Source organism: Nyctereutes procyonoides, unplaced genomic scaffold (assembly GCF_905146905.1).
Source record: "Nyctereutes procyonoides isolate TBG_1078 unplaced genomic scaffold, NYPRO_anot_genome, whole genome shotgun sequence".
Classification (NCBI taxonomy): domain Eukaryota; kingdom Metazoa; phylum Chordata; class Mammalia; order Carnivora; family Canidae; genus Nyctereutes; species Nyctereutes procyonoides.
In genome coordinates this window covers 26647106-26675022 of record NW_026575136.1, presented here as the reverse complement: position 1 = coordinate 26675022, position 27917 = coordinate 26647106, and the positions used below count along the sequence as shown (strand labels likewise).

At 42.6% G+C, this 27917-nt stretch overlaps 1 protein-coding gene across 1 annotated transcript; it reads right to left on the bottom strand.

Annotated features, from left to right (window-relative positions):
• On the bottom strand, positions 1–25101 carry LOC129495452 (serpin B5). Its single transcript, XM_055302985.1, has 7 exons — positions 24987–25101; positions 16722–16896; positions 13477–13614; positions 10559–10676; positions 8026–8168; positions 4986–5153; positions 1–1876 (listed from the first exon to the last, which is right to left on the bottom strand). Exons 2-7 carry the CDS (start codon positions 16887–16889, stop codon positions 1484–1486), a joined length of 1128 nt encoding a protein of 375 aa, XP_055158960.1. The 5' UTR covers positions 16890–16896; positions 24987–25101; the 3' UTR covers positions 1–1483.
• Between the last annotated feature and the right edge of the window lie 2816 nt (positions 25102–27917).

Here is a 27917-nt window from a genome sequence, read left to right as displayed (position 1 = left end):
TTATTCTTACTCCTTTTTATTTTCCATCAGTCACCTCAAAAAGCATCTACATACAGGAATGTTTTTCTAAATGATGGCTTGGTTTCCATTTCAAAATAGCAAATCTGGTGTCAGGAAAAACATAAGACATGTAGCTTGATAATATTTTATTGTCAGGAGCATAAAAGAAATTCAGTATTGAACCTTCGGAGCAAGAAAAGAATCGAACCTATTTACAATGAGTGCCAGAGAAGACGTAGGCGAAATCTTCAGCACATGTGTTCTTTTGGTAGTGAATGAACCTGTGTACTTGCAGCATAGAGAACGTAACAGACCAGCTTCACAAATGACTACAAATGTAAGTTCCTAACTAGCTATGCACCATAACTAACCCCAAACACACGTGTCAAGGCAGTGAGAAGACTCCAATTGCTGTTGTTCTGTTTTCCAAAGGCACGATTAGCTCCTTTCCCCTTCCCACTATCTCATTAGACGAAGGGACAAGTTCCTTCAACACCCAAAACTCTCTTTCATCAGCTACTCTAAACACCCCCTCGTGCTTGAAGTCCCTGATTGTCAGACACCCAAAGCCTTGTTAGACCTGTCAGCCTTCCCTGCCATGCGGTGGCCTGCCACCCACCAAGAGACCAGGTGGATTTTTGGTCTAAAGTGGATTTTTTATAAAACCTAACCTCCCCTCAAGGTGCTGCACTTCAGCTACTATACTGTAATTCCCTTCCAACATTTCAAGAAGTTCTGAAAACAGAAAGATTTTTCATAAGCTGGTGGCACAGTTATTTGGCAGTAAAACCTGACACTTATGGGCTGCTCAGAGTCTTTACCCATTTTGTGTGAATATTCTTTGTTTCCTGGCAGAAATATTAAGGTGTTGGTTTCTAGGGTGCTGTCCCAGACTCTATCAATGAAGTTCCTTCCATAATAGTATGTGCAACATGTTAGCTTTCTAAAATCCCAAAAAGTTAGAGTTGGAAGAAAACACGGGTACCAGAGTTTAAGCAAAAGGAGCTGCAGACCTACAGCAGCCTAAACATGTGCCCAAGTTTCGCTGGAGCCAGGAAAGATTTGTGGATCTCATGTGCCAGTTTCTATAGCCTTTCAGGGAAGTGAGAATGTCTAGAATATTCTGCATCCCAGTGAAGGAAGGCGAAGCTTTAAAATCCTCTAGATCCTCCTTACCAGAATTTTTGTTGTGGAAGACTGCACTCCTGCCCATAACCCTAGATACTTCGGCCAGTAACAGATACATATTTTTCCTCTAAGGTAACTCCTTTCCATTAAAAGAACTGTGTTTTATGTGGGGTTATGGGGGGAGAATAAAAGAAAGGATTGGAATAGAAGGGCTTATTAATGTGAGGGCTACACATGTCAAGTACCAGCTGCTTCCTGATCCAGCAATATGAACAATTTATTGTATTTAGAAAGTGATTCTTTGGATGCAGAGTTTAAAGAAAAGTTAGGTGGGACTTAACCTGGGCTCTGCCACTTAAGGAGAACAGAACTTGCCAAAGAAAATGATGTTTCGCGTTTTGTTGTGCCTGATGATGTAAATAAATGGGTGGTCGGCATTGAATTCATCCTTGTGTTGAAGGATTCGTGATCCTGGCACCTCTATGGAATCCCCACCATCTTCAGTTATCTCTAAGCATACTCTGTGAATAACATTGGAGAGAGCCACTCCCTTGGTCTCTGACATTCCAGAGAAATCAGACGTATTCTCATTAAAGATATTTTTCAGCCCTAGGTTTTCCAGACTAGCTTTGGGATCAATGATCTTTTCCACCTTAAACTTGGGAATGGAGAGTTTGACTTTGGCGTTGGCCATGGTGCTGGGATTGGTCCACTGCAAGAGCGTCTCAGAGTTGAGCTGTTGTTCAACCTGCAGGACCAAAAGGAGAGGAAATTATTTTTGTATTCATAGTAGTAAAAGACCCTGCTTGATTGAAAACAGAAAGTGAGGGGCACCTGGGTGGCTCAGTGGTTGAGCTTTGGCTCAGGTCATGATCCCAGAGTCCTGGGATCAAGTCATACATCGGGCTCCCTGCGGGGAGCCTGCTTCTCCCTCTGCCTGTGTCTCTGCCTCTCTCTGTGTCTCTCATGAATAAATAAATAAAATCTTAAGAAAGAAAGAAAGAAAGAAAGAAAGAAAGAAAGAAAGAAAGAGCCATTGTGAGCCTAGTTTTGAAGCAGTGCAGATGGACCACCGAAAATGGAGTCAGCCCTGCAGTTTGGGTATGTGACTAGTTTCCCTTATCAAAGATGCACCCAGCCCCCCAGCACTGCTCTTCTGCACCCCACCCTCCAACAGTGGTCCGTTCAAACTAAAATGTCTGAGGGCATTTCTTTGAAGCTGTAGAGTAGAAACAAATGCATGGGTGATGATGTTGCATAAGTAATAGAGAAATGAATATAAAATTAGAAGGGTTTTTATACAGACTATTTCTTGAATGTTTATTTTAACTTCTCTACTAGGAGATCCAGAATACTCAAGTCCTTGGCATGGCATCAAAATTAGTAACTCAAATTAAAGCTAAAGTGACTCTTTCTAAAATGAGAACTTGAACTGTCTATGGTCATTTTTGAAGACGAGGGGTGATGAATGCATCCATTTTAGCTGGTGATTTTAGAAATGAGAGATAGGCAATGACGCATAAAATGGTCTAGTCATAAAATTCTTCATTGAGCAAATCTTAGATTGCTCCTTGCCCTGCCAACCTCCCCACTGGCTAGAGGAGAAATGCCTGTAGGACAGAAAATGACTGACTATTACTCTAGTAATTTTAGTATTACTAAATACTAATTACTCTAGTATTACTCTAGTATTACAATACCCTGACTATTACTCTATCATGGGGCATCTCTGCATTGAAGTTACTCACCTGAAACCCATAAAAATTAGTAACATGGCAAGATCACGGACTGGGCACAAGTTTGTTTGTTTTGTTTTCAGTTGAGGAGGGTACCATTGGATTCTCTTGTTCATCTATGGGTAGTTATGTTTTCAGTGACTACAGTTTCATTTACAACAAGTTATTAGGACCAAAAGATTGACATAAGTGACTAGAATTTTGGAGCCAAAAAGTATATTCTCTTGCCCACGTACTATCTGGAAATGATGAGAGGGAAGAAAATTCACCCATAACTCAAAAAGACTACTCAGAGGGGGGAAAAAAAGCTTTTTGCTCCTCCATTATATATGTGTTATGAGTCAAATTGTACACCCCCCCCAAAAAAAAAAAACAAATTCATATATTGAATTCCTAACTCACAGTACCTTAGAATGTGACCTTATGTGGAAACAGGATCCCTATGGCTGTCATTAAAACGCGTTCAATAGGATGAGCCCTAACCTGATATGACCGGCGCCTTTATACAAAGGAAAATTTTGGACACACACACAAAGAAGAGTCATGTGAAGACGGGCTAATATTGAAGTGAAGTATCTACAAGCCAAGGAATGTCAAAGACTGCCAGCTCATCTCCAGAAGCTGGGGAAGAGACATAAAACAGCCTCCCTCACAGCCCTCAGCAGGAACCCATGCTGAGCTCAGATTTCTAGCCTCTGAAACTGTGAGAGAATAAAGTCCTGTTGTTTAAGCCACTGAGTTTGTGGCAGGTCATTATGGCAGCCCCAGGAGACTACCGCTACACATATTCTTGAATTTCCCCGAGGCCCAAGAGATCAGTTTCTTCCATTCTGTACTTTAATCAGAAAAAAACCGGCATGAAGGTGTTTCCCAAAAGGGAGAGTGCAAGGATTGTAAAAGAAAAGAGACCAACACATGGAATAGAGTGAGAAAGAGAAAGAGCAGTGAATAAAAGAGCAATGAAGTTCAGTGACGGATAAAGTTTAACAATCACTAAAGCAACAAGCAGGTCAGAGACTGACTCAGATCTAGACTGTCCCCCGGAAAGTCAAGGGGGAACTGAAGCATGACTGGAAACAAAGCAGGTGACCTCTGGGTCCTTCAAAGAGCCCATCCTTCTCCCTGGCCTAAGGCAGAGGCCCAGGTGAAGGGGAGCTGGGAAGGCTGGGAAGGGAGGGCTGGGGGTAGGGGGGACAAGGGGGGTTAGGTAGGTGTCCAGGGTAGCTGGATGGGGCTGCCAGCATAGAGGGGAAGCTACAGCACCATTCACAAGTAAATGAACCTCTATTTAAACCTTGTGCCTCTAATAACCTACACAAAGGATGAAGCATAATAAAATCTCATATATGTATATGCATTAAAAGAGCTTCTCAGGGGCATCTGGGTGGTTCAGTGGTTGAGTGTCTGTCTGTCTTTGGCTCAAGTCATGATCCCAAGGTCCTAGGACTGAGTCCGAGTCAGGCTCCCCACAGGGAGCCTGCTTCTTCCTCTCTCTGTGTCTCTGCCTCTCTATGTGTTGCTCTCATGAATAAATAAATAAAATCTTTTTTAATTTAAATTTAAATTTGAAAAAATAAATAAAAGAGGTTTTCAAAACCTGTAGAATGTATGACACAAAGAGTCAACCCTAAAGCAAACTGCAGACTCTGAATAATGTGTTGAGAACTGGCTCATCAGTTGTAACAAATACCACACTAACACAAGACACTAATAACAGGTACTGGAGGCTAGATTTAGAACACAGATTCCAACTTCCTGGGCTCAGGTTCCAATTCTACATGCCACTGACAAGTTACATGACCATGGACCAGTCACCCCTCCCCTGCTGTGCCTCAGCATCTTTGGTCAACAATAGCCCAGGGATAGCTTTTGATGCATAGATGAGAAACCAGTGAGCAGGTGCATATGGGGCTTCACAGCTCCCGGCCCATCACAAGTGCCAAGTAAATGTTGACTGTTTTAATATTAAAGACAAAGGGAAAGCACCACAAGACCCTTGGAGATGACAGAGCAAGTGACGTGTAAGGCAGGGAAGTGTCACAGCCACACACAGTGTGGCCCACATGGCTCCATGTCAAGGCAGGTGGAGCCTTCATGTTGAACACTCGCCTCCCTCCTCACCTTCTCCAGGCCTGTGGACTCATCCTCCACATCCTTGGGTAGCAGAATGAGCATGCTCAGGTGCTTATTTTGGAAGGGAAGCTCTATGATCTTACAATTGATACCATCAACGTTGCCCATACAGAACGTGGCCTCCATACTCATCATCTGCACTGGTTTGGTGTCCGTCTGTAAAAGGAGAAATTTGGACCATTTGCTTTTCAAGTGACACAAGCATAAATACACACACACACACACACACACACACACACACACACCAGACATTTGTTCTTGTTATAGTTTCAGACCATTATGGTGCAATCCCTCACCTGGACCCAAACCATCACAGACTAGCCCCTGGAGAGTTAATGACTTTCTTCAAAATGTCATTCACATGCCTAATTTCAGTGTATTTCAGGAATGATACATAATACTGTACTTGCTTATATAAAACATTAAAATAAGACAATATGACTGAAAATACAGGCAAACTTAGACTTCATCTTCATAGGTCTCATCATTACAAGCTCTATAAATCATTCCTGGTGGAGCTGACTTGAAAGTAAGTTCTAGTGCCAACCATGAATCTACTTACGCAGCTCTTCCTACTAGAATCCCTAATAGAGAAAACTCAGCAGATAGCAGGACGACCATCACATTTGTTTTGTCCCCTGGTCCCCTTTGGTTTTATTACCCTCTTTCTGTACAACTGCCCACGCTGATCTGAGCAGATGCCTGTGATCCCGGATCCTGAGATCGAGTTCTGCCATCAGGCTCCCCACAGGGAGCCTGCTTCTCCCTCTGCCTGTGTCTCTGCCTCTGTCTCTGTGTCTCTCATGAATACATAAATAAAATCTTAAAAAAAAAAGAACCTTGGGTTTTAGCCTCAGATATGACATAAACAGATGCTGTGATCTTGCTTGTGAAGTCACTTCACATCTCTGGGCCTCAGCTTCCCTGTCAGTAAAATGAGGGAATAGGACATATCCGAATGATCATTACTTCTGGGAAAGAAGAGAGGACATGGGAGGGGGCTTCACAGGGCAAGTGCATCTGTTGCTATATTTTTTCTCTAAAATATCTGAAATAAGCAAGGCAAAAATCTAAAGATTCACAAAGCTGGTTGTTGGGTACATTGCTGTGTGTTTTATTATTTTCTATAATTCTCTGCTTGAATTATTTCATAATTTTTAAATGGGAATATTAAGTTACAGAATTCTCTCTAAGTCCCTTCCAGCTCCAACCCATTCCATAACTCTCAAAAAAGGCCTTTAGGGACGCCTCGGTGGTTCAGCAGTTGAGCATCTGCCTTTGGCTCAGGGCGTGATCCTGGATCCTGAGATCGAGTTCTGCATCGGGCTCCCTCTGAGAAGCCTGCTTTTCCCTCTGCCTATGTCTCTGCCTCTCTCTGTGTGTCTCTCATCAATAAGTAAATATTTTTTAAAAGGGGGGGCTTTAGAGCCCAGGCTTTTCTCTCCAGGCCTTTCCTTCTTTCTGTCCCCATTAATATCTGACTTTGTGTCTCTGCTACAGAGAAGTCTGATTTTCTGAAGGAAAATCAATTCATACTAAAGAGTAAGAGACTGATAGTAATTTAGTGTAACTTCTTATTTCGATCTATACCTCCTATAGGATATTTGCCTGTTAAGTGAATCTCTTTTAGGGGAAATTTCAAACTTCTTATCAGGCCTAGGGGAGAATATTGCAATAAAACTTTTATCTGGGATCTTCAAATGAAGATTCCCCAACACCTCTTTCAAGCAGAGCTAGACCATATTTTACTTTGTGTAATACTTCTATTTCAATACATGTTACATAGTTAGAATATTTACTTATGTGACTGTCTTCCCACCCCCCGGCCCCTGCCCAACTAGACTATAGTCAAAGCAGAAACCATGTTTTATTTTCTTGGTATATCCCAGCACGTAGTAGTTGTTCACCAAATATTTGGTCGATAAATAGTTGAAGATTTAATTCTATGTACAACCAAAAACAGAACTGTGGTAGAAAAACATACTGCTTTTGAAATTAACTGCTAATTTTTCCATTTATTTCTCTTTAAGTAGATATAGATTTGTCTAAAAATCTCCATCAATTAGCCTGCTAGTCATATGAATTTGCATACTGTTGTGGCCACCAAACACCATCATCTATTTCACTTATCAGCACTAAATATGGACACAATAATCCCATTTTCTGAAACATAAATTGAGAGACCTATCTTCTGAGCCCAGGACTAAGTAAAGACTATTCCAAGAAATGCGTGTGTGTGTGTGTGTGTGTGTGTGTGTATTCACCTTGTCTGAATAGGCACTATACTAAACTTTTAATAACACAACTTCACCAATTTAGCCTACCTTAAAGGAGACACCAGGGAACCTGTGGGGAGTGGGGGGAAGGTTTAGTAACCTCACTGGAAGAGTTCAAGGGCTACAAAAGCAATGCAAAAGAAATAAAGTCTGCATCCAAAAGGAAGGCATATCCCACGCAGCCTTGAGCAGCAGTGTTTTACCACTTGGTCAGAGAAAACACTGAACCATCAATGACACTTCAAATCCTTATTAATTCTCTTCCTAGAGTCTGAGTCTCCAGGATGTGACATGAGCCAGCTTTATGGCTGAATAACGATAAAGGAAGAGCACACATTCGTCCTCCCTTCCACCCATTCGCACTTTCCTAAATGCAGACACTACACATCTGGGGAGGTGGGCGCCAAAGCCCCCAGTGCACTTGCTGGCTGTTCCCCGGACCACGTTTGGGGCTGGCCCAGCCACCCCTGGGGGAGAGCCACCATCCGCAACATATTTTGGGTTTTGCCAGCCTCCCCAGGGGGGACAGCCAACCCCCAGCAAAACAGTCTAAATGTTCTGGAGAAGAGTGAGAGTCTCTGGATTCTGGTTCTTTGTCTAGAATCCACCTCCCAGCTGTGAGTCCCAGGAAAGGCACAGCTGCTCCTGTGCCTCAATTTTCCTCACCGGAGTGAATCCCTATGGTCCTGTGAGTTGCTAGAATTTGTCACATCTCGGGTTGGGAGCCTCCGACGCGCTGCCCACCCACATACCTTGTTGATCCTGAACGGGCATTCTTTGGTTTCGGATTCAGGAAATTTCTTCATCCACTTCCCAACGAAGTAGGCAGCATTCACCACGAGGATCTTTGTCTGTTCGCTGACACTGTTGTCGGCCAAGATGTTTTCAAAGCGGCCTGCAAACAGTTGTGGGAAAGCACAGATTGCAGGTTATTCTTCCAAGCTACACCTGGCATCCACACACACGTCTGCACTCGGGTAGTTGTCATGGCGCGTGGTTCCGCAGGCCGGCAGCCTCATTCCAGAAGGGGTCCCCTCTCTCTCCTTGCACCTTGTCCCCAGAACACTTACCAGAGCCCTAACCAGGAGGCAGTAGAGGGGAAGACAAGGAAAAGAAAGGAAGAACAGCCAGAGGAAAAGCAGGAGCTACCGCTTCCGAATGCCCATCCTGTGCTGGATGTTTCCTATGCACGATTTCACCGACTTGTCCCCATTTTACAGATGAGGAAGCTGAGACTTGGTGGTTAAGTCACGTGCCCAAGGTGACACACGAGCAAGGTCGGATTCAGGATTCAAAGCTGAGTCTTTCCGACTCCACAGCCTGTGCTCTGGAATGAAAATGCACGGGTGCAATTTTAACCTCTTCACGTGCATGACCTCGCAGTACTCCTGCAAGGCCCAGATCATCATCCCCATCTTATACTTCTGGAAACTGGGGCTCAGGGAAGCCGAGCAGCCTTCCGGGCTCACTGGGCTGGAAAAGCACATCTAGACAGGCCTGCCCGGCACTCTTCTCCCTGCAGCTCGGCTCACCCTAGACACAGATGCCTGTCTGAATCAAGGTCAGCGCTGTCACTACTGCAGGGATCCAGTCCGCCACAGCCACAGCAGCTCCCTGCTGATAATGCCTTCATAAAACGCGTGAATAGCACGGACATTTTTTCTGAGAGATGTTCAATTACCTAAAACCTTGGGATCTTCACACTGTGGCTCAAGGTCACTTCGTGGACCTGTGACATGTGCGTGCAGGGCTCTGTTCTGGTCTCATGCTCCTCTGTCACCTGAAAATCCTTAATACATTTTTAATAAGAGTCCCTGCATTTGCATTTTGCACCAAGCTTGTGTAACCAGTCCTGCCAATGGTACATGACGTGTTGAATACATAATCATGTTAAGGAAGGAACGTGAAGACCAGAGAAGTATGGGAAATGGTAGGTGATTCTTTTTTTCATGAAGTGACCTTCTCCAGTGAAATCTTAAATGTATAAAGATTTTTTTTAAGCCCTTATAGAAAAAATACCATTATCTGGCAATTCTAGAAGCAAAACTGTTACACAGTAATTCAAACAGCAACTGCTTTTTGCTTATAAATTTTTAAACTGTGCTTACCCCGGTGTTACTTATACCAGTTTTCTCTTTACATAGGAAGGCAAAGAAGCATCATTTCAATAACATATATATATATATATATATATATATACATTCGCATGCATGCCTGCATAGCCGTGGCTACCGCACACTATCTTGGTTATCATATATTATTTGTTACCCTATATATCTAACTCGATCTTCACAACAACCATGTAAAAATTAATCAGGCCCCATTTTACAGTTCAGTAAACTGAGGTTCTTTACCCAAGTGACTCAGTTCAAAGTGGCAGCATTCGGATTCAAATCCAGGTCTTAAATGACTCCAACACCAAATTCTGTCCATGGCCTCACTCTGCAGCTGCCGTGTGGACTGTCATTCCTAAGTTAGCACCGCAACAGGACCCCTCCAGCCATGCCCACAGGAAGCAAGTCCCCCCTGCCCCAGAAGTGTGTCCCTCCCCAGATGGCAGTAGCAGAACCTGAAAGGTCCATCTGTGCAATCACTCCTTCACATTTAGGTTCTGTATCCCAAGGAGTCCTGGGGGGAGGGAGACCCCGATAGGCCCTCAGCACTCAGACTCATCTTAGCTGCAATTCCTTTCTAGCAAGGAGGACAACTCCCAGAGAACTTTAATGGAAGGGGGATGGGCAGGAGAGGAGCCCTGAGCCAGGGGCAGGTCCAGGCAGCTGCAGCAGGAGAAGCCCCTGGACTAACAGAGAGCAGACTGGAGGGGGAGTGGGAGATCTGAGCACAAATTTCCCCCTCTGCTTTATTTGGGTTTTTATGTATACATGTTGGATTGCCTAGGAGCTTTTGTCCTTTTTTCCTTAATACATTTGTAGAATTGTTGAGCCAAAGGTGGCCTTAGGGATCAAGTTAAAGCCCTAGCCCTTTTTTCCAGATTGAGAAACCGGCCAGTGACTTGGACTTGCCCAAAACCACGCAGGGCCTGTGGGAGCTGGTGGCTGGCTGGAGAGCACAGCCAGGTGGACCAACACTGAAGCACCAGGAATTCCTGCCAAGGGCAAGATGATGTAGGACATGCCTAGGAATCCTTGTGGTTGAAATGGCTGGCAGGGCAAGAATTTCGCCTGACTACGGAAAAACATCCGAGGAAGCCTCCAGGTGTTCAATTTTATGCTTTGCAGAAAGATTCATGACAAGACAGGGTCCAAGTAAGGAAAGGATACTTGCCATCCGTGAGATCCTTGATTGACTGGTTTATCTGACCTTTTGTCTCTTCCAATTTATCTTTGAAGTCAACGGTTTCCATTTCCTTGGCATAGGGTCTCTTCGTAGAGCTGATGAACTCCTGAAAAACATCCAGCTCATAAAATCACAAAGTACCTAAAGTCCATGGTCAAGTCATTGCATCCTTCTGTGATTCTAAGTAAAGGATTTGTAAACATCAAGATCAGTGAATACCCCTTCAGAATCTGTATCACTGTACAAATGGGAACTTTCTGTGGAAATCAATGAATGTTCCTCGTATAATTTGGTTCGCTTCTTCAATTCTAGAAGCAAAACTTCCTCCATCAATGTAGTAGCAGCTTTCAGGGAGGGAAAAGGAACACTACACTAAACGTACATAAAAATTTATAACGCAAATTCCAACTTAGAAACATTAAAATGTACATTTTATATATATCTGAGAAGAGAAGAAATGTACAGAAAAGAGAACTCTGTGAATGGAAAACTCCTATCCTCACTGAAATTAATAGACTGTAGAGATTCTTGCTACAAAAAGTATGGTCCAAGGACCAAGAGATCAAGAGCTACAGCATCCCCTGGGATCTAATTAGAAATGCAGACTCTCAGGCCCCATCCCAGACCTACTGAATCAGAATGTGCATTTCAACAAGATTCTCAGGTGATTCTTCTCACATTTAACTTTGAAACACCGTCCTGTAGAGAACACAGCAGTGATTCTATCACAGGCCTGCTGGAAACACAAAACCCCAAAACTCATCCCTATTGATCTTTTCAAGTGATCTGAGGCAGAATTTGCACTTTTAACAAACACCCACGTAGTTCTGATCAGGTGGCACCCCTCTGATCACACTTGTTTCTTCTATTACCAGTAAATTTGCAACTGATATACACCCAGCAGGGGGAAATGGAAAGCAGTCATTTAAAAAATTTCTTTCCAGGCACCATGGTGCCTCAGTTTATTAAACATCTGACTCTCAATTTCTGCTCAGGTCATGATCTTAGGGTCATGAGATCAAGCTCTGCGTTGGGCTCCATGCTTAGCTCAGAGTGTGCTTGTCTCTCTCCCTTTGTTCCTCCTCCTGCTCTCTCTCTTTCTAAAAATAAATAAATAAAATCTTTAATACGTAAATAAGTAGCCTTTAAAAACTTTATTTCAATTACAAGTTTGGTTGAAATAATTCAAAATGTAGAATGGAAGTTCAACCCAATGAAATATATCTGATTGAATGTCCTAAGCACAGGGGCTTCCTTGAATTCCTTCGAAGCAGCTACAGCCTTAGCTGGTTCACTTCTGTTAACAGCAACCCCACCTTGGGACTGAGTATTGCCATCACCTGAGAGAGCTGGGGCCACGGAGAAGATCAGAACCTCAGCAACATAAAGGGCCTTCCCATCCTCACGGCTAGCAATACAATGTATTAAGCATCTCCTAAGGACCACCTAGAGAATTTTTAAAATGTTTCCATACTCAAACCCCAACTCACAACTCCATATTTTTTTTTAATTCCCCAGGTAATTGTTGGCAGAAAAGAAGACTGTATGTATGTCTTCACACAATAAGAATAAAGTCACAATAATACCTAGTAACTCATGACCTCAAAGATCCTGACCAGAAAAACAAACAGCTACAAGAGAAAGTAGTAAAACTATGATAAAATATTTAACTGGCAGTCTCCCTATCAGATGCGGAAAGCTTGAAACTTTGACCCTGCAAACACAAACAGAATCAACTCTGTATCAGTAACGTAGAGAAAGAACCTCTATGTAGTAGTCTAGGAGGCTGGCTATGTGTTTCAAATACAGATTGTAAAAATATTATGATATCCTCTGGGGTCAAATGTCAGGAAATTACAGTGTACTTTATATATGATTCCTTCAAGAAACAGCTGAAATTAAATGCCGAGAGCTACCGTGGATAGATGCCCACATGACCAGCCCTGGAAAGCAAACAAAACCAATTTGTGACTGATTCGAGCAATTGCTATTTTTCTTATTGATTTTTGAGAACCATCAAGAGAACATGGTGCACGTGAACAAATGCGGTGGAGAACTTAAAAGGTTGACCCAGGCCATTTGCCCCGCTGTTTAAGGAGAAAGAGGTTTAAGTCATGAGCTGTCTTGCATCTGTGGAGATACATTTACTAGAGACTTAGTACTCCCATTCTCTACTCCCCTCTGAGGAAGCTAGGAGGAAGAGTGAGATTTAGGCATGTTTGAGAGGAATGAGGGAAACCCACTGCTCCTCTGTATTTTGAGCCGTGATGTGACTGCGAAGTGATTCTAGCTAGATGTGATTCCCACTATCTTCACCCTCTCTCCTTAGAGGCTGCTTCTAGGCAACCAACTTGAGCAACAGAAACCTGAAAAAGGTGGGACCTGCAGGGAACCCCTCCTTCCTGGATAAATACAAACAGGCCCATTAGGCGACACTCTGCAAGATATCCACAAGCCCTAGGCAACCCATGGGTTACTTACACCCAGACATAGGTACCAAGACAGGAAGATTCTATAGGTTCCATACCTCCTCAGCCTGCCCACCACTGCCTCATGGTGCAGTCTCTCCCTTGCTGTCCTGCCTGCCACTCCCTTGAGGTGTGTGCAATAAACCTCTACCTCCTTTGTGCTGCCTTGGGTGAATTCTTTCACCACCAAAGCCACCAGCCTCCACCAGATCGAGTCGCCCGTATTTGGTGCTCCCCCTCCCATCTGATTGAGAGACCACACACACACACACACACACACACACACACACACACATTCACTACTAGGACTGGCTTATTTTGATAAGCCTGAAATCCTAAATGAGCATCCTAGAAGTGAATTTCACTGACAACAATATTGTAGGTCTAACCACCTCTGATAAAAGAGTGGAATTGGGCTAATTGCTTGAACCCACTTACTGTGGAAGGATTCAGAGATTTGTCCACGTAGAGCCGTTTGATTAGTTTCAGCGAGTAAAAGGAACTGAGTTTGTTTACATCCGATGTCACTGTTTGAAATCCAAAGGGTACATCTTTGATATTTTCAAAATGAAGGACCTGTGAGGAGAAAAATAATCCATTACCCAGGAAGCATTGCCTCTTCCTGTTGCAGTGGATATAGGACAATGGTCAGCCGCCTGGAGGGATCAGTACCTCTCTGCTCAATTGTCCCCATAAAGGAAGGCTTTACAACCTGAGTATTATTGACATTTTGGGCTAGATAGTTCTTCTTGGCGGGGAGGGTGGTTGAGGGGGTGCTGTCCTGGATATTATAGAATGCTGAGCAGCATCCCTGGACGACTAGGTGCCAGTAGCACTCCTTCCTTCATTTGTGACAATCAAAAACATCTCCAGGCATCGCCAAATGTCCCTGGGACAGGAGGGAGCTGAACCGTCCCTAGTTGAGAAACAGTGCCATAATGATAGTCTTCTCTTTATTCAACTATGGGGATATGGTGCCCATTCTTCAAAATGATGCCTCTAATGCTCATAACAGAAAGCTTTCTGAACTTGGGTAAGAGCAAAGCTGGGTTATAATTTCTATCCAATTGAGACACAAGAAGAGAGAGACTAATACCAAGAGATACCATCATTAGACAGGTATCAGATTCAGGGAGACAGGTGTCTCTAGCCAGGGTCTTCAGTCCCTTCAGTCAGTCTAACCGAACATGCTGGTGCATCACTGATGGTAGGCAGCTACCATACATGGTTGGCTGCCCTCAGGGGCTTCCGTCAGACAGCCCTGCCCTGGAATCTCAGCCTGTGCTCACTAGAAATATAATCTTGCCCAGCTTTTCAGAGCTTCACTTTCTCATCTGTAAAATTGACTGAGAATACCTACTTTTCTGAGTTGGTATGACCATTACAGACATTGTATGTAAAACACCTAAAACATCATATAGATTCAAAAATGTTACTAATTATTCTGATCATAATGGAGCTCAGTGGTTTGAGCATCTGTCTTCCCCTCAGGTCATGATCTCAGCATCCTGGGATCGGGCTCCTGGCTCAGGGGGAAGTCTGCTTCTCCCTCTTCTTCTTCCCCTCCTCCAGCTCATGTTTTTCTCTCGAATAAATAAATAAATAAATCTTTAAAAACTTTAATTATTATTATTTTGCTTGTAATATTCTAAGTCACTTAAAACTAGGATGCTATCTTCTGGAAGGCTTGAATTCTTCTCTTTTGTTCCTAACTTTTCTTTTGTTCCAACCAATAGCCCATCAGCTCCTCTGCTTCATAGTATTCCAAAACGTGATGTCAGTGTAAGGTGATCCTCCCCTCACTACTAACTCATAATAATGGTCCTGATTGCCCCACCTCAGGTAATGTCACTAAATGGGCACATTATGCCAGTGACTCACAAAGCCTCAGTACTGCCCAGTTGAACTGGCTGGTCCAAGGCAGTACATAACTCTCAGGCCTAATGACAAGTAAAAAGACCAGAAAATTAAAGAACCCAGGTAACCACTACCAGGAAAACATTTGCAGGAGCTGAAAAGAGCTTTATTATTATTCATGAGAACAGACCCACTACTGGGAGGTTCTCTTTATCATTCCTTCTCTGATGGGAGATAAGAAAGGAAAAAGGAAAAATGGGGTAGGGATGGAGGGGTGGGGGAGTCAGGAATGAGGGGTGCATGAGAAGAGACAGCTCTTCTGCCCACAACTCAGTTTTGAGTGTAAGTTCTTCATCCTGACCCAAATAATATTTTGTGGGTCATACTTTCTGGAGATTCATATATATAAGAAGATGTTCCTTTTAAAAAAAAAAAAAGATTTATTTATTTATTTATGAGAGAGAGAGAGAGAGAGAGGCAGAGACACAGGAGGAGGGAGAAGCAGGCTCCATGCCGGGAGCCCCATGTGGGACTCGATTCTGGAGTCCCGGGAGAAAATCGCACCCTGGGCCAAAGGCAGGCACTAAACCGCTGAGCCACCCAGGGATCCCCGAAGATGTTCCTTTTTTAAGTGCTTGTGAGTTAATAGGAAAAAAATCTGTTGAACCTAAAATGATTAACATAAGAATAATACTGGAATGGAATTAGAAGCACATCCACCCAGTATCTAAGAGGGGAAGATGAGTAAAGGAAAAAATTTCCAGGCATTAAATACATAATTCATGGGAATGTAATATACAGCAGTGTGACTGTAGTTAATAATACTATATTGTATATTTGAAAGTTGCCAAGAGAGTAGATCTCAAAAGTTCTCATTGAAGAAAAAAAATTTTGTTACAAGGTGCAGATAGACGTTAACTCGACTCACTGCGGTGATCATTTCACAATATATGCAGATATCAAATCATTATATTGTACACCTAAAACTAATGTTATATGTCAACTATATCACAATGAAAAAAATGAAAAACCAAAATAAAGGTAAATGACTACTTAAAATGTACTAATCTGGAAGATCACCTCATTTGAGGGTCTAAGGATTTTACAAACCTAGATAATCAACCATACCCAAAAACAGAAACTCTAAAAAAAAAAAAAAATACACAGGCACACACATGTACAGTCACATATGCATACAACTATATACTATGGGGTAGGAGGTGACATCATTTTAATCCAATCTTCTCAAATGGGATACTCAAGCCCCAGGGAGTATTCTGAAACATAAGAAAGCACAATCATCTTCTTATTCATCCCTGTTATTTGAAGGTAGAAAATTTAAAATGTTATTTCTGTATCAACATATAAGCACAGATCTATTTAATATGAATATATTAATATAGGGTGGAATGTACTATAGAGTAGAATGCAGTTGAGCCTACATCTTAAAATAAAGCATGATGCTGTAAATAAATTTCATGCATAAAACAAGGGGTATCTGCAGTGGCACATTTAACAAACACCATCTTGATTGATCCTTATAATGTAACAGGTAGACTTGCCGAAGGCCATCTGTTAGTATAGATATTGTGATTCCCTAGCCGGTCCCAGGTTCTCCATCACAACGTGCTACTTGTAAATGTGGGTTGCAGGACCGATTAATGAACTTTCACATTTAAAAATTGATTAAGAGGGTGCTAGCAATGGGACAACTCTCAATCCTGAGTAATTTTCTCCAAGAGACTCCATTCACTTTCCCTAGGCATTGCCCACATGTTCTAATAACCCTTTTTGTACTCAAAGCAGAAACAAAGTATGGAGCTTACCTGTCCAATTTCATTTGCTGTGTCACCTTTGGCACCTACTTGAGCAAGTGACAGAGAGGTGGAGAGACAGATTGGAGAGAAGAGGACATTGCCCGCTGGCTCCTTTTCACACAGTTGTTTGAAAAGGTCAACTGCAAAAGCTGAATTTGCCAATCGTAGAGCATCCATTGTGGGCCTGGAGCAAAGGACAAGGATGAAGTTATTTCTAAAGTGTCTTTAAGGGGCACCTGGGTGCTCAGCCGGTTGAGCATCTGCCTTCGGCTCAGGTCACAATCCCAGGGTCCCAGGATCGAGTCCCACGTTGGGCTCCCTGCTTCTCCCTTTCCCTCCTTTCCCTCTGTCCCTCCCTCTCCTGCCCCTCATGTTCTCTTTCTCATGCACACTCTCTCTCTTTCTCAATTAAATAAATAAAATATTTAAAGCATCTTTAAGGTGTTCTCAATTACATTCTGCCAATGCAACAAGAATTCTCACAAAATGATGGTGTTGGGTAGAAGAAGGAACTTTCAATAAATGCAAGTTTAAAAGCCAATGGGAAAATGTCCTAAGAGCTGAATGGTCCAGTATGTGAGATCCTCTGTGTGTACTGCTCTGCCCGGAATTTCCAAATTCAGGCCTATTCAGCCACAAAGGCCATTGTCAGGATCCTGGTATTCATGCCTCTTTCTCAACAAGTGGACCAAACAGTTGACAACACTGATCAAAATCCATTGGTTTTCTTTACCAATTTTGTGTCAATTAAGATTTAGGTTAAGCCATATAAAATTGACATTTTTGCAGATAAAAAACAGTCAAATCACAGCAGTTCTGCATGGTTCAACTTAATATTCAGTAAGTATCATGGTAACTTGAACTTTCTAATATTTAATAAATAATATTTAGTAAGTTCAAGGATATGCTGAAGTCCCACTTCCTGGGTACCCGTGAATGAGATCTTATTTGGAAATAGGATCTTTGCAGATTTAATCAAGTTAGGGTCATTAGGGTGGCCCTAATCCAATATGACCGAAGTCCTTGTAAGAACAGGAGAAAAGACACAGCAAGAGACCTGTGCAAAAGGAAGATGGTGTGAAGACACACAGGGAGAAGACCACGTGACAGCGGAGGCGGAGATCGAAGTGATGCTTCTACGAGCCAAGGAACCCCAAGGATCACTGGCAACATCAGAAACTAAGAGAAAAGCATGGGACAAACTCTCTCCTATGGCTCGCAGAGAGAGCAGGACCCTGCCAGCTTCTTGATTTCAGATTTCTGGTCTCAAAACTGTGGCAAAACACATTTCTGTCATTTTAAGCCACACAATCTATGGCACTTTGTTACAGCAGCCCCAGGAGATCAGTACAAGTAGTAATGTCTTCGTAGGGCACCTAGCACATAGTAATATTTAACAAGTAGAGCTGTTATTTTTTTTGTTGTTAGTACATACCTACCATGTGGAAGACACGACCCAAAGTATTAGAAGTATCAACTGAGTCCCTCCTCCTCTGAGTCTGCAATCTCTCTGGACAGATACAGAGACAAATAAGTAGAATGTGGGGCTGCCTATGCCATGTGAGCAGTGCAACAAGTAACATAGGAGGTAAAGAAAAGAGAGGAGGTGGGTTCGGCTAAAAATATGGAGAAAACAGTGACCAGGTGCCTAGTCTTGTCTCAGGACTCTTATTCTGATGCAGGATCTCTAAGTGGTGTCCAGAGACCCCTGGCAGCCCCTGAGACCCTGTCAGTGGGTCCATTTTCAGGGGCACCTGGCTGGTTCAGTCTCATGGTGGAGCATGCGACTCTTGACCCCAGGGGTTGTGAGTTCGAGCCCCTTGTTGGGCACAAGGATTCAATAATTTTTTCTTAATTTTCATAATAACATATAAACATTGTTTGTCTTTTCATTTTCAATCTCTCACAAATATGCAACAGAGTTTTCCAGAGGCTGTTTGGTGTGTCTTCTCTTAAACCAAATATTAAAGAGATTTGAAGAAATGAAAAAACAATGTACTCTTCTTTACTGCACTTTTTTCCTTTATAAAGTGGTTGTTTTTCATAAAGATACGTGATTCGTGCTAATATACCATGATTACATTATCATCATTTTTAATAAATTAGTAAATATTTCCAAAGCTCTCCAGTTTTAATTTCTAATTTGGGAAATAGTGATAGATATATGCGACATCAAAAAAAGAAAGAGGTAGAAGTCTTTATACTCTGGGAAATGAACTAGGGGTGGTGGAAGGGGAGGAGGGCGGGGGGTGGGGGTGAATGGGTGACGGGCACGGAGGGGGACACTTGACGGGATGAGCACTGGGTGTTATTCTGTATGTTGGTAAATTGAACACCAATAAAAATTAATTTATAAAAAAAAAGAAATAATTCAAATCAAAATCACTTTAGAAGTTGTTTAAAAAAACAAAGTGGAAGGCAATACCAGTCATTCATTTTGATCGCTCATTTTCACTCAATGGACTGTCATATGCAATGTCCTTATCTGATAAAATTTCAATTTAGACAATCCCAGTCTTTCCCTTCATCATCAAGTTCTGGAAAAGAAAGCCTACAGCAGATGATAGTATATTTTCAAGTAAGACCTTGTAGTAGCTTCTCCCACAATCTTTGTATCCGGCCTTAGATACTTCCTAGTCATAAAATGGAAGTAATTTATGTAAGAAACAATAAATACAATGCTTTATTTTTCTTAAAAAAAAAAAAAAAAGAAAGAAAGAGGGATGCCTGGGTGGCTCAGCAGTTGAGCGTCTGCCTTTGGCTCTGTGCATGATCCCAGGATCCGGGATCGAGTCCCACTTCGGGCTCCTCGTGGGGAGCCTGCTTCTCCCTCTACCTGGGTCTCTGCCTCTATCTCTCTCTCTCTCTCTCTCTCTCTCTCTCTCTCTGTGAGTGTGTGTGTCTCTCATGAATAAATAAATAAAATCTTTAAAAGAAAGAAAAGAAAAACAGTTCTTTGGGATCTGCAGTAATTTTTAAGAGTGTTAAGGGGGTCTTAAAATTTAAAAGTTTGAGAATTCTTGTTCTATTGAAAGGTCCACCTCTCTGTCCAATCCAGTAGTGAACGATCAAGCCAGAAGGCACCTGGGTAACTCAAGCAGTCAGGGCATAACCCTTTCTAGAACAGAGCTGAGCTGCATGGACTCTCCAGGCTCTCCCTAAGCCCAGGGTAGAATGTGTCTCAGGGTCATAGAAGGATATTACGAGCCCTGGCTGACTAGTGCACAAGCCAAGGCTTGAAGCATACCCCCAGAGCCATCGGGCACTGTGCAGTCACGCACACAGACACAAAAAGCAAACATGACATTGAAGGACTTTTAGTAGGACATGCTCCCTGGCATCAGACAAGGTATGTCACCACTCAAGACGGAGGGCTTCCTTCCAACAAGACCTAAAGAGCTGTTAGAGTCAATGCATGGATCGCAACTATGTACCTTAACCCCAAAGAGAAATTCAAAATTCAAAGATGCAAGGATAAGAACAAGGAATGTACCCCTGTCCTACAAATATGTTTTCAGAATTCTATCTTTTCTGGGACATGTAGTTTATGTGTAGAATGGATTTAAAAAGATTATAATATATCTTGGAGTCTGTAAAAGCAAATTCATTAGCAAAAAAAAAAAAAAAATGTTTTGTTGACCTGTTCGTGCTCACTGGTCATCTCCAGTGATTTCTTCCTCCTTCGTTTGATGTCCCTGATAAGAACAGTCAAGTGAGCTGAGGTCCATGTTCTCACTGAAAACCTACCACCAGGTAACCTTAAATCTAACACGTCTTTGAGGCCCACCCCCTTCTCCTCTCTCTTCAGAGGTGGGGTCTGTGAGGGATGACCTCGCACTCCCAGGAGAAGCAGCCCAGCATCAGGTGTGCAGAGGGCAATGAGACAGTAAAGGAAATGTACAGGGTGTTTGGACCAGTACATCCACTGGGGTAGATTAAAAGAAACTTCACAAAAGGTTTGGGGAATCTGTGTAACAGACTTTTAGGACAAGAAGTCTGGCTTTCTCCAACAGCAAGTTGAACGTTGATGGTACTAACTTCATCTACAGCTAAAATTCAACATGAGTAATTTCCCCACCAGAGAGAGATGCCCAAATGAGCTATTTCTTCCACAAAAAGAAAAACCTAATCCCAGGTCACTGCGAACTTCTCAAAGCTTTTACAACCTGAGACCTAATCGCATTAATAATAATATGAAAACATACCAACTCTGCTTAAACAGACATCAGTAGTCCTTTTGCAGCATGTATTTCCTACTGTCCCAGAAGAGAAAATAGAATCATTTTGCATAATTGATAACAAGTCTGATTTCTTTTGTGTGTGTAAGGCCTTGGAGTAATCTGCTAAGAGAATTTTGACTGCAAGCACCTGGGAGTGAATCAAACGGTAAGGAAATGTCCATTTTGTTTGAGTGAAGCACCATTCTTTCATGCTTTATGGCATTTGAAGATAAATTTAGTCTAAATGGTTCTATGTGAATACAAGATCGTGGTGGTTGATTACACAATATAATTAACACTGTGTTGCAATTCAAGCCTTAGAGTCAGGTCCCTGTTGAAAAATGCAAATCAGTGCATGTCTATCAGCTGAAGCTTTCACAACAGGGGCAGACCCTCCCTTTTAAGACTGTTCCTTTGCATGAGAATCCTCAGTGCAGGAGTCCAAACAGGTGTGCCTTCTTATCCATGTGCTGACAAGCTCCTTTCTCAAAAAAGTCTCCAAAGTTTGGGAAGGTCATGCAGCTCTCAATATTTGAGGTCCCAGAGACAACAACATTGTTTGATGCTTGATAAAGGAAGCAGAAAATGTCTGTACATGGAAATTGTAGGGACAATCACCAAGTAATCAACCAGATGCTGCATGGTAAATTTGATCATTTGCTTGGTGATTAGTACTAACTGACCTAAAACACTTACAGTCGATCTGGTCTGAGGTGGATCCAAGGGATGACTTTGGCCACAGCCGATTGCCACCTGAGTCTGCTGCCAGACAAAGCATGCAAACAGTTCTCAACAATGTTAGCAATACAAGCCCAGGAAAACACACCAGGTCCTACATGGACAATTTTGGGTCACAAATGCTATAAAAATTATGGGTACAAGAGTAGAGATTAAAAAAAAAAAAAGAGTAGCGATAAGCAAGTTTTACATAATAAACGTACATGTCTAATGACCTGTGCTCAGAGTGCTAACATCACTGCAACTCTTTTGGTTTTGTTACAGAGAGGACTTCTTTCATTTTCATGAAAACCCCATGACAATTATAACAAAGAAAATTTGCATTACAGCCCCAAAATAGAAACCACTATCTCTTTTAGTCACTTAAATCTTTAAAAGGCACTTTTATCTTAACCAGAGAAAAGGGAGATGGAAATTTAAGAATAAATGCAAATGCAACAAATAAAACGTTTCCAGAATTTACTGCCAAGTTGCCTGTTGTGTGCATTGTATCCTAAAATCATAAACCTCTCAAGTGGGACAAGATCTTGGAATGGATCTAGTCTGGCTCCTCCCCTTCGTGTTACAGATGAGGAAAGTAAGGCGGGCAGAGATGAAGTGATTGTCCCAGGCCACCCACACGGAGAGTGAGAGTGGAAAAACCAGACCTTCATTTCCACCAGCTGCCTGCTGGGTACTCCTCACCACACCTCATCACCTTCCCTCTCAGTGATTGGGTCTTGGCTGGCATGTGTTCTCTCAGAAGTCTTCTGAGTTCCAAAAATCCTACATGTCCTGAATTACTCCTTCAGAGATACCAAGAGACTTTGCACATTTTTTTTAATCAACACAAAACTTTTTTCCCCATTTTCCAAGAAGCTCTTGTTTGTTTTCTGCTATTTACATTGCAAACTATTCATCTGATATTTCTTTCACTTAACAAGTGTTAACTGCATCCCTCATGTGTGTCAGGCACTGAGCTAGACATTAAGAAATCACAAGTGAACATGCACATGGTTCTTGCCACTGTGGACCTGTCTGTCATGTGGCATGACACATGTGATAGTGTGATTAGCTTTTGGATGGTGGCACAAGTTACTGTGGGAGCCCTCAGGGGAAGCAGCTCACTCACAGTAAAATCTTAGTGAGGTCCCCCCAAGACAGTAATATCCAAGTAAGTCACATGAAGGAGAAGTTAGCCATGCAAAAATGTGTGCCAGAGAGAATGGACCCAATTCAGAGACTGCAGGTAATCCTGCGATAGAGACACACACACTAGGATGTGAGCAGTGTGAGTGTGCTCACTTCTCTAGACCTATAAGCTGGTTACTGGCTCCTGCATAAAGATTCCTATAGTTTCTAATGCATCTAAGCCAATGGTCCTCAAACTTTTCATCTGTAGACCATTTGAATGAGATAAAGACTTTATGGATAAGTTGACCTATGCCCTTCTTTGCCTGGGACAGTTCTGGCTTATCTGTGTTGTCCTAACATTATTAGCAAGAGTGCTCCTTCCACACTCAAACATGCTGTATTTGAACAAGATAAGTCCACCCCACCTATAGATCCATTCTTCTATGTGCATGTGCATATGCATACGCACATGCACACGTGGGTGCATGGCTACATACATAATTTTTTCATTCCTTAAAAACTATTTTTCACTATGTCATGTTATTGTGGATATCATTAGGTCTAGCTAGCCTCAGTTTACCAATGAAGAAAAATGTGATGGAAAAAAATCTCAAAGTGTTTGGTCTAGCCAATCCCTAGGCAAGGTTTTTATAACTATAATGGAATGCCTAAAAACACTGTCTCTGCTGTCTACACTCATAAAAAGAAAAAGTCAGAGGCAGATTAAGAAAATGGGGATCTTGCAGCTTCTGCAGTGTGAAAAGAATCTCATGAGGATTAAATGAAGTTATGAAATGAGTAGATGTTTGTGCAAAGTGCTTTGTTAGCAGGAGAGGACAACTCAGATATTAGTAATAAGGTCAATTACTTAATTGCTAATGCCAGGGGAGCCTCTGCTGTGCTCAGATACTCTGTTTAAAAGCCTGATCTTCACCACTGAGCCTTCCCATTGCTGCTTAACAGTAAACTAGAGTTGGGCTTGCCGCACCAGAGTAACCGAAATTGCTCAGACTGCATATCTTCAAAGTCAAGCAGAGGGATTGAAGTAGCAGGATTCAAGGCGTTAGGAAGCAAAGAAATAAACCTGCTGAGTCATATGGAGAATCCTTTCTTCAGGCAAGCTTCCATCTCTCCACCCATCAAGGAACCCATCAAACACTTGCACATTTTGATGGGGACTGATGTGTGAGACCTGCTTGATTCTATTCAAAACCCATTTGGTAATGCAAAGGTGAAGAAGTTATTAAGAGTACCTGTGGGGTCGTGGAAAAGTCCACAAGCTGTGAGTCTGAAGGCCTGGATTCTACTTCATCTCCCCACTAATAAGCTATGTGACTGTGGATACCACTTCACCTCTGTGAACCCCCCCCCCATCCACAAAGTGAAGGGCTGAGCCAGAGTGTTGCTAAACCCTCAGCTCTGTGAATCTGTGCCTAATCTGATTACAAGCCAGCAGAACAGCCCAGCCTGTTAAATTGATCTTTAGTATGATACACGTCAATGAAGCCATAAAAACCATAGTGTCTATCAGGAAGAAATTATGAGCCAACCTATTTGAAAGTTGCCCAAGAACACACATTTGAAATATGCAACTTGTTTCAAGTGTCCTGAAACCCAGAAATAGGAAGGGAGGATACTCCTCACTTGGAAGAACATAGTTGCTAGGAAGCGCACACTGACTGGGTACTTAAAAATGCCAAAAAGAAGAACCGTTCCAAAATCAAACTCTGACCCAACCAGGAAGGAGGGCCGGACCCCCAAATGCCTTCAGAGTCTCTCCAGGTTTTCAGTGCCATGCCCTTTCTGAAACTACTGTTACAAAATTCATTCTGAATCCCCACACAGTGCTAAAAAGGTCCTCGGAAAGACTTTGCCCTCCAGAAATCACTGTTGCACAGCCGCCCCCGCCCCCCCCACCACCACCACCCAAACTTCCTAGCCATGTTATTTCTTCATATTCATAGCTCATCTGGCTAAGTGATTTCACTCCCTACATGGCATTCCTGGTTTCCAAAGGACCAAGAGCTCAAAGTGCTGCCCATGTGGGGACGGCAGGCAGCAGCACTACAGCCCACAGCCTATCCCTGATAATAACCATTACGTCAACTTCCTTCACCACCTCAAATCAGCTTAAATCATTATTTTGTTCTAAGAATTTTCCCAGAAGAGAGAATCACCAGCCTTGCTACCACACTTTGCTTACCTGGAGTCACAGTTATCCTGGAAAACGCACAGCAAGGGAAAAAGAAAGTGAGGGCTGTGAAAGGACCTTGATGTAGGAGCAACCCTCTGTGGGGCAGAGGCAGGACTCACTCACCTGAACCGGCACCACTCCCTCTGTGACCACTCCCAGCCTGCCCTCTTGCCGCCCTCCCACTTCTGCTCTCCCAGCTCTTACTCATGCCTCTTGGCAGCTGGTCCATGACTGAAAAAAATGATTCAGGCTGAAGTTGCTGTTGTCTGCACAGCTTCCAAAGGCCTCCAACATGCTCAGGCAAGAAGGGCTGTCGGTGGATCCTGCCTTGGGCTAATACATACATACATACACACATAAGGGCAACCCTGGTAGGCCACGTGGGACCAGAAGATGAAATATGATATGAAATAGAAGGAATATGTGATGGTCCTAATGATTCATACTTCTCAAATAGGGTGGTGCCCCAGAAAGCTCCCTAACCTCCACCTTCCCACGTAAACTGGAATCGCTCATACTGCTAGAATGCCAAAGAGGTACTACCTACTAAACAGAATGGCAATCACAAAAGAAGAGGGAATATAAATGAAATAAATTATGCTTAGCAAAATATGTACTACTGAATTGACAGGACAGAGTGCCTGATGAAGTTCCCAGTGATTAAGATGACACAGCTCTGCTGTTTGTGGAGCCTTGCTCTGTGCAGATTCCAGATTTCCTCCCTCCCTGTGGCTCCTTCATTCGGTGGGACCTACACCCTTCCTACCAAAATTTCTTGGCAAAGTACCCGCAACTGAGCCAATGGCTTCTCTGCTCTGCTTCCTAAGATTCCCTATTGTTCATATACTACACTCTTTCATGATCATCTGTCTATTGCATAGTCTTTCCTATCCAACTATGAGAATCTTAAAGACCAAGCCTCATTCATTCTTGTAACACCAACACGTGGTGCAGACTTAATAGACAGTATACGGTCAATAAATGCTTGTCTAGATGAATGAGAGCACCCCATTTAGCCAAACTAAGTTTGATTGATAGCTTCCCTGGTTATTATTAACCAGGATCAAGTCATAAACCAAGTGAGTTGAACTCTGAAAGTGGAGCAAATGGAAGTAAGAAAACTATAAGAGGGTGAGGTGGGCAGGATGCCATTCAAAAATTACACTCTCCAGGTGTCGTGGGAAAATGTGGGTTGAGAGGCAGAGTCAGACATTGGGAAACTCAATGCCTCTTCTTGCTTGTACTATCCTAGATAAAGCACCTAATCACTCGGCCTCAGTGTCCTCATTTGTAAAATGAAATACACATATACATGAAGATACAATACATAGGAAGCATCCGACACATGGTGAGTGCTCCCTAATGATTATCATTTCACCCCTTTGCCTATTCCTCAGGCAGGCACAGGCTCGGAATAATCACAATGGCCAAAAGGCTGGTGCGGAATAGTCACATCTAATTCACTACAATAGTTTATTGAATAGCAGCTGCATGCTTGCCACTGTGACCCAAAGACTTTAAGAGACTTGTGCTTATATCAGAGAGCTTTGTCCGTTCTCCCTTTTGATGTTTGAATCCCCTCTGCAACACTCCTGCTCAGTGCCTGTCAAACCTGGACAGAAATGCTTCCAGCAACAGGAATTCAGCAATGCCAAGGAAGCCCGAACCGAATTCTGACTGCTGGAAATAAATATTTCATTACAAATATTTAGTGGAAAGTGATATGGCTGTTTGTAGGAAGTACCATTTGTTCTATAATTGCCCAAATAAGTTCCAATTTCCTTCTCTTTCATTTGCCACAAAGCCATGTGATGGACTATGCATTAAAGAGTAGACTTTTTTGAGAGAGAGAGAAATATAGCTTAAAGAATGAATTATCCATTCAGTCATCAGTTTTATCAGACATAATTTTCTTTAATTCAACAAAAACAATCATCAGTCCAAATATTTAATAACCTAGGAGATGGTTTTGTTGGTGCTTTTTCTTACCTATACGCTGAAACAGTGCAAACATTACAACTTGATTACTCAGCATTTTGGCGGAGGGATGGCTTGACACACCCGGCCACTCCCAGGAACCATTCAAAGGAGCTTTGTTAAGCCTGCTTAGAATTGTCTCTCTCTCTCTCCCTCTTTCTTTCTTTCTCTCAGTCTCTCTTTCTCTCTCTGTCTCTCTCTGTTTCCCTCTCTGTCTTCTCTTCCAAGAAGATAAATTTCAGTCAAAAATTCTTTTTTTTTTTTAAATTGGAGTTCAATTTGCCAAAATATAGCATATCACCCAGTGCTCATCCTTTCAAGTGCCTCCCTCGGTGCCCGTCCCCCCGCCCACCTCCCTTTCCACTACCCCTTGTTCGTTTCCCAGAGTTAGGTGTCTCTCATGTTCTGTCACTGTTTCTGATATTTCCCTCTCATTTTCTCTCCTTTCCCCTTTATTCCCTTTCACTATTTTTTATATTCCCCAAATGATTGAGACCATATAATGATTGTCCTGCTCAGATGGACTTACTTCACCCAGCATAACACCCTCCAGTTCCATCCACATCAAAGCAAATGGTGGGTATTTTCATTTCTAATGGCTGAGGAATATTCCATTGTGTACATAGACCACATCTTCTTTATCCATTCATCTTTTGGTAGGTACCAAGGCTCCTTCCACAGTTTGGCTATTGTGGACATTGCTGCTATAAACACTGGGGTGCAGCTGTCCTGTCATTTCACTGCATCTATATCTTTGGGGTAAATCCTCAGTAGTGCAATTGCTGGGTCGTAGGGCAGTTCTATTTTTAACTCTTTGAGGAACCTCCACACAGTTTTCCAGAGTGGCTGCACCAGTTCACATTCCCACCAACAGTGCAAGAGGGTTCCCCTTTCTCCACATCCTCTCCAACATTTGTTGTTTCTTGCCTCGTTAATTTTCACCATTCTCACTGGTGTGAGGTG